The sequence below is a fragment of the Anarrhichthys ocellatus genome, unplaced genomic scaffold (assembly GCF_004355925.1).
Source record: "Anarrhichthys ocellatus isolate YVR2014 unplaced genomic scaffold, GSC_Weel_1.0 scaffold24, whole genome shotgun sequence".
Lineage (NCBI taxonomy): Eukaryota > Metazoa > Chordata > Actinopteri > Perciformes > Anarhichadidae > Anarrhichthys > Anarrhichthys ocellatus.
The window spans coordinates 12,005,640-12,012,089 of NW_022280054.1; the positions used below are offsets into that span (position 1 = coordinate 12,005,640).

The window sequence follows — 6,450 nt, forward strand, 5'->3', positions numbered from 1 at the left end:
GTGTGTGTGTGTGTGTGTGTGTGTGTGTGTGTGTGTGTGTGTGTGTGCGTGTGTGTGTGTGCGTGTGTGTGTGTGCGTGTGTGTGTGTGAGTGTGAGTGTGTGTGTGTGTGTGTGTGTGTGCGTGTGTGTGTGTGAGTGTGATGTTGCGTTCCCCTCACTATATTTCAATTTGTGCTGACTTTTGTTTTTTCTGACGTGTGCTACTGTCGGTGCTTTTAAGAATAAGACTTACAAGTGCTGAAATGTATTTGTCAGGAACCTCGCTCACTCGTCTCTCTCTCTCTCTTACACACACACACACACACACACACACACACACACACACTAACCTTGTTCTATCTTTGCGAGGACACTCATTGACATCATGCATTCCTTAACCCCTTACCCTTAACCATCAAAACTAAATGCCTGACCCCAAACCCTGACCCTTACTTAAACCTAACTCTAACCTGAATCTTAAAACCAAGTCTCAACCCCTCAAACAGGCCTTTGAAGGTGTGTCCCGAAATGAGGCCCAGCCAAAATGTCCTCATTTCCCCAAAATGTCCTACAACTCTGTAATTGGTCCTCACAAAGATAGCTGTATAAGCATGCACACACACACACACACACACACACACACACACTCACTTTCGAGGACATGACATTGGCTTACATTCATTCGCCTACCCTAAACATAACTGCTACCATATCCTTAACATTAACCGAACCTTACCCTAACATGTCGTTCGTATATTATGGGGACCTACTTTTTGTCCTCATAAGGAAGGTGAGTCCCCTCAATGTGACTGTGGGAATAGACCTATGTCCCCACTTGACGGTAAAACAGGTCCACACACACTTTATTCCTGTTTCTCTCCACAGTGTAAAACATAAATAGAGATAAATCACACCAACACAACAGACCAGCCTCCTCTCCTCCCCCTCATCTTCTAAACCAACCTTTTCTCTTAGCTCTCTAAGAGAGCTAAGAGAAAAGATCTCTTCATTATCATAATTGCTTTGGCAAAGTTCTTGCATCTAATATCATCGACACCCTAAACTTTAAACCCAACAACACTGATCTGATTATTACAAAATATGTCATGTCGACAAATTTTGTTGCAAAACACAGAACGGTTGTTTTAATTTAAAAAATATACCAAATATGTATGTATGGATAGATTAGCATTATTGTAAATTATGCACAGTAAATGTAGATTGTCTTTATTTTATGTATTGCTGCAGCCTAAATATACATCGGTGGGGGGGGAGTGATATTTTTGAGAGAAAGGTTTTCACTCTAAAGTCTAATCTTCAGATAAAATAAGATCAGATCAGACCAGCAAGTCAAATAAAACTTCATCCATCTCCAATAATAACGCTGTTTTCTATTTAACTGTGTCGTTTTGAAGCTCACTTTATTAAACACACCGTTTTCTTACAGTTAAGAAGTCCGTATGTCAAGCGGTCTATGTTGAAGCTTTAAAAGCAATATGTTGGGTAACACTCTTTTGTGTTATATAAAATCATAGATGCCCCTCTCATGCTTGGCAGCAGCCGGTTAGCTTAGCTCAGCATAAAGACTGGAAACAGGGGAACACAGCTCGCCTGTCTCTGTTTAAGACGTAGCTGCAGAGACTCCAGTGATTTATTCATTTTTGTATCCAAAATAGAATCATGACATCGGAGTAAAATACAGACTAAGAAGAATCTGTGTGGTGTTTTCCTTTAACAACAGTTCATGACATCTGGCTCTGATTTAATTGAAGTAATACATAATAGGAATAACTGTCAGTGTTGGTCAACTGAAGCCACTTTTTATGCTGCATCTCTGGCATGTTAAAGAACAATTGAATAATGTGCACATGCTACAGCAAAAAAAAAGAATGAAAAAAAACCTCTATTGATAAATGATGTCTTATATTTGGAGAGATAGAAAGTCTGTGCTGATGGAGAGCTCAGGCTGTTACACGTGTCATGCTTCCTCCAAAGCTGTAACTCAGCATGGTTGACCTCTGACCCCCCCCCCCTCCCATACACCTCTCCCCCGCTGGCCTGATGATGACTTTCCAACATGCCACACACACTTACACACACATTGAGGTCAACAGGTGCCATCAGAAGCACCGTCAACCAGCTGTTTTTTTTAGGAGGCACCTTTAGTGTAATAGTGTGTTTTGGCCAGCAGAGTGCAGCGTAGCAGACGTGTGTGTGTGTGTGTGTGTGTGTGTGTGTGTGTGTGTGTGTGTATTGGAAATAATTATTTTTGCAATGTGTGTTCCTGATTCAGGAGTTCGTGCATGTGTACATCTGTGAATATGTGTTGATGTTTCAGTCTGTCTGCACTGTGTGTGTGCGTGTGTGTGTGTGTGTGCGTGTGTGTGTGTGTGTGCGTGTGTGTGTGTGTGTGTGGGAAGGTTTGTAAGGGACAAAACCTTGCTGAGGACATGTGGTGTCTGTCTGAGGAGGAAGGAAAGGAAAGGAAGGGAAGGGAAAGAAGGACTGGACAGGACAGAACAGGAGAGGAGAGGAGAGGAAAATAAACATCAGGAAAGAAAGAAAAAGGTGGGGAAGGAAAGGATATACAGTGTGAAAGGAGAAAGTGATGAGAGAAAAAAAGTGCGTAAGACGATGAAGGTAACTGATGAAGAGAGTGAAGAGGCAAAGATAGAACAATGGCAACGGAGAAACAGAAGGATCAAAGCACCTTTTGTGAAAGAGAAACACAAAGACTGAGAAACTAAAATCCTCAGGACTCCACATGAAATAAAAGCAAATAGGGAACAAAACTATTTTTACCAGCAAACATCTTTTTATTTTGTCTCCACGTCAGTCAATAAATACAAAAAAAAAAATACAAACCAGCTTCATATTCATAAACAATAACGATAGAAAAATTCATGACAAACATTAATTATTTCGAAACAAAAAATAGGAACAACCGAAGCAGAGAGGCGACGAGATCCACAGGAGGTGAAGGCAAAGCTGGTGTTAGTACGACAGTAATGAGGAGATATCACCGATCCTGATGCCTTCATAATATAAAGTAGAAATATAATCACTCAGCCAATCAGAGCTGCAGACGGGCTGGAGGGAGCGGCACGGCTCACAGGTTTCCACTGTGTTGTTTACAGGTTTTAAAACGATGCTTTGCCGCCCTGGACGTTAATTGTGTTTCTGTATTGCTGATTATTTGTATTCTTTACTGGTAAAAAAATCCCTCACACACACACTCTCACACACATACACACACACACACACACACACACACACACACACACACACACGCACACACATTCACATGTACGTAAGCAACACGTTCCTCTCTATCCAGTGAGAGCGGTGAGAGCTGCAGTAGCTTTGGCTGTACTTCAAAAAGAAGCCCTGTCGACTGACACAATCTTACCCCATTTTTCCCACCGAACAGCTGTGTTATATTTTTACATATTTATATATATTTATACCTTGTTATCCTGTTGAGCTGTTTAAAAACAACAAAAAATAAAAACCAGCAAAATAAAAATTCCAGCAACAACGGAGAGGCAGGAAGCCGAAAGGATTGTAAAAGTCTGGTTGGTCCTCTTCATCCCTTCATTTAACGAGTCTTTGGAGGTTTTTCCTCTTGTTATGTCTCCGTCTCTGTTCATTACAATCCTGAAGCTGATAACAGGGTGGGTGTGAGGGAGGGAGGGAGGATGGGTAAATAAGACCCAGTGTGCAGCTCTGGGTTTGGGTCCATCGGGGGAGGAGTACAGGTTGAAAGGAGGGTTTGGTGTCGCGGGTCCCGAACAGATCAGTGTCCCCGGCGTCGTCTTTTGTCCGGAGCCTTCATCGTCAGGTCGTCTTCCTCTTTGGAATCTGTGGAGGACGGAAAAATCTATTTAGGACCCTTAAAGTAATAGAATGTATATAAGAAGTGGTCGTAGTCATCGTGACGTCATCAATTGGTTTGCGGAGTACCGTTTTGAAGCCTTGAGTTCAGCGATTTGGCCATCTTGACTTCTTTTCAATCGGTAAAACCAAAAACCAAAATAAAGGAAGCATCCCCTGCTTTATGGTCTGTGTGACTCTAAATGGACAATAATGTACTAAATGAACATCATGCTGTATTGAAGAAGACTTGAAACTAGAGATTGAGACCATAAACTCATGTTTACAATGTTTACTGAGGTAATAAATCAAGAGAGAAGTAGAGTCATTTTCTCATAGACTTCTATACTCATATTTACAGGATATTCAACCTATATTTAATACTTGACTTCTTTCTTCACAGGGCTTGAATAAAGGCAATGTTGCATGTTTTTCCATCATACTATCGGAGGTAATGCGCGCTGCCTTGTAAAGTGTTTTATCAGTCCTGCCCTTTGCAGGTGTTTGTTTCTTTTTGTTAATGTGTGTGTTCATTGCTCACCGAGGCATTCGGGACAGCACGCCGCCTCTCTGCGGGCGATGCCGGTGCAGGTGAGGACCGGACACTGCTTCCTCTGACACTTAGTCGCACCGTGCTGCGGACAGGAAGGGAGGAAGAACGCAGGTCGGTGAAAAGAGGCAGGAAAAGGAATCCAAAGCATGCCGTATCATCATCATCATCATCATCATCGTTTCTCTCTCTACACTCTATAACTAGCAAGCTGCACTATTGCAACGCTAGAATTAAGTGAAATATTAACAAAGTCCAAAAGGAGAGCAAATGTTACGACTATTGTAAAATCTTTACACTGGTTGCCTTTTAGTTTTCGTATTGATATTAAAGTTCCTATATTATAGTTTATAAGGCAATAAAAAGACTTACATCACACCAGCAGTTGATGCATTTCATCTCGCCCACCATCGGCACCCAGGGATGCCAGTTGTCGCTGTTCTGGTAATAGTTCTTGCCGAACTTGCAGTTCCTCGGGCCGTCCGCCTGCATCATGTCGCCGTGCTCCAGGCCCGCGGGGGTCCGCTCCTCCTCGGGACACTCTTTGCAGCAGTCGGAGGGAGTACGTCTCACCGGGTGACTGCAGGTCAACGCCGGACACGTCACCTTCTCACAGTGCACCTCTCCTGAAGATCCCTACGGATCAACACGTAGCATTAGCAGCAGGTTAGCAGCAATTCTTCTTTTTTCTTTCTTTCTTTGACTTATTACTATTTTTCCACATAAATAGTCTGAATGTTCTCCAAGCTATGAACTTATGAGAAATCTATTCATGCCTTTAGCTTCTTTGCTGTCGAATGCAAGATAAATGTTCCATTAAGGGATTTTGGAAAGCAAACGCAGCCAGATGTGGGAGGGTTTATGGATATGTATATCTTACCTTGCATGTGCAGACAGCACATTTAATGTAGCCGAAGGGAGGGACAAAGGGATGCCACGTGGTTCCCGGAGCGTGCATCTTCTGGTCTCCTTCAAAGTAACAACCTGAGAGGCAGGAAGGAGGAGGAAATAAAAGTTAGCAAGAATAGGAGTTCTCTTTTAACTGGAGGCTGAAATGCAATGAAAGAAAGACGTGTGGGAAGAAAAGACACAAAAAAGGGAAAAGCTACGTCAGAAGACAGGAGAGGTAGCACCTACCCTCGGGATGCTCATCCACCCGCTCTGCAACCTTCATGTCTGTGGGCTCTGTACTCTCTGAGCCGGAGGAAAAGAGAGGAAGTGGAGACATTAAACAAGAATTAGTTTGCAACTTAATGATTTCTGTCGGGAGCCCAAAACAATAAAAACATCTGCTCACGACCGCGAGGACTCAAAGCGGCACTATAAAAATAAAGAAATTGATATTACATCATCACATATGTCATTAAAGTGAAATCTGTCTGTCTCACCGTCACAGATGGGACAGCACTGGTCCTCGGGCTGAGTGGTTCGGGAGCAGGTCAACACCGGACAGATGACGGGGTCACAGATCACCGTCCGCTTCTGCAGAAAGACGACGAGGTATTTTATTGGTGACATAAGGTGACGATATAGCCGCTGTCAACAAACGCGCTTCCCCGCTTCCCCTTTCGAAGGCGATGCATTCTTTCGTCCTTACCCGGCAGCTGCAGGAGAAGCACTTGTCGTAGTTGGGCGTCCAGCTGGAGCCGTGGGCGTAGTGCTGGTTCTCAAAGAAGCAGGTGTGGGGGTCTGTCTTCAGCTCCTCGGGGTCCTTCACAAACAGGTCGTCGAACTCGGCCTCCTCCGCCTCCGCCTCCACCCTGGTCCCTGACTTGCAGTGGTTCGGCACGTGGACCTGGAGAGATGTGCAGAAAGAGAGGCAGAAGAAGAGAGAAAAGAGAGAGAGAGAGGGTGGTTAGATTTGTTGGGCACACCTGAGTGGAGGCTGGTCTCAAGCTGACTTGTTAATTGTTCCTAATACGAGTGTTCCTGAGCTCCCAAAGCAGACGGCTGTTTATGCGTTGGACCTGTTTGCTATTAAAGCAGCTGGACCCTCCTGCTGTGTGTGTGTGTGTGTGTGTGTGTGTGTGTGTGTGTGTGTGTGTGT

At 43.9% G+C, this 6,450-nt stretch overlaps 1 protein-coding gene across 1 annotated transcript in view; it reads right to left on the bottom strand.

Annotated features, from left to right (window-relative positions):
* Positions 1-2,802: 2,802 nt before the first annotated feature.
* Positions 2,803-6,450, bottom strand: part of chrd (chordin) — a 15,209-nt gene continuing 11,561 nt past the window's right edge. The window contains exons 13-20 of the mRNA XM_031860962.1: positions 6,391-6,450; positions 6,001-6,198; positions 5,792-5,885; positions 5,541-5,597; positions 5,284-5,387; positions 4,776-5,039; positions 4,395-4,488; positions 2,803-3,841 (exon numbers count right to left, since the gene is read on the bottom strand). The exon at positions 6,391-6,450 is cut by the window's right edge and continues 311 nt beyond it. Of these exons, the coding sequence (XP_031716822.1) occupies positions 3,777-3,841; positions 4,395-4,488; positions 4,776-5,039; positions 5,284-5,387; positions 5,541-5,597; positions 5,792-5,885; positions 6,001-6,198; positions 6,391-6,450 (936 nt within the window). The 3' untranslated portion in view covers positions 2,803-3,776. The remainder of the gene's footprint in view (positions 3,842-4,394; positions 4,489-4,775; positions 5,040-5,283; positions 5,388-5,540; positions 5,598-5,791; positions 5,886-6,000; positions 6,199-6,390) is intronic.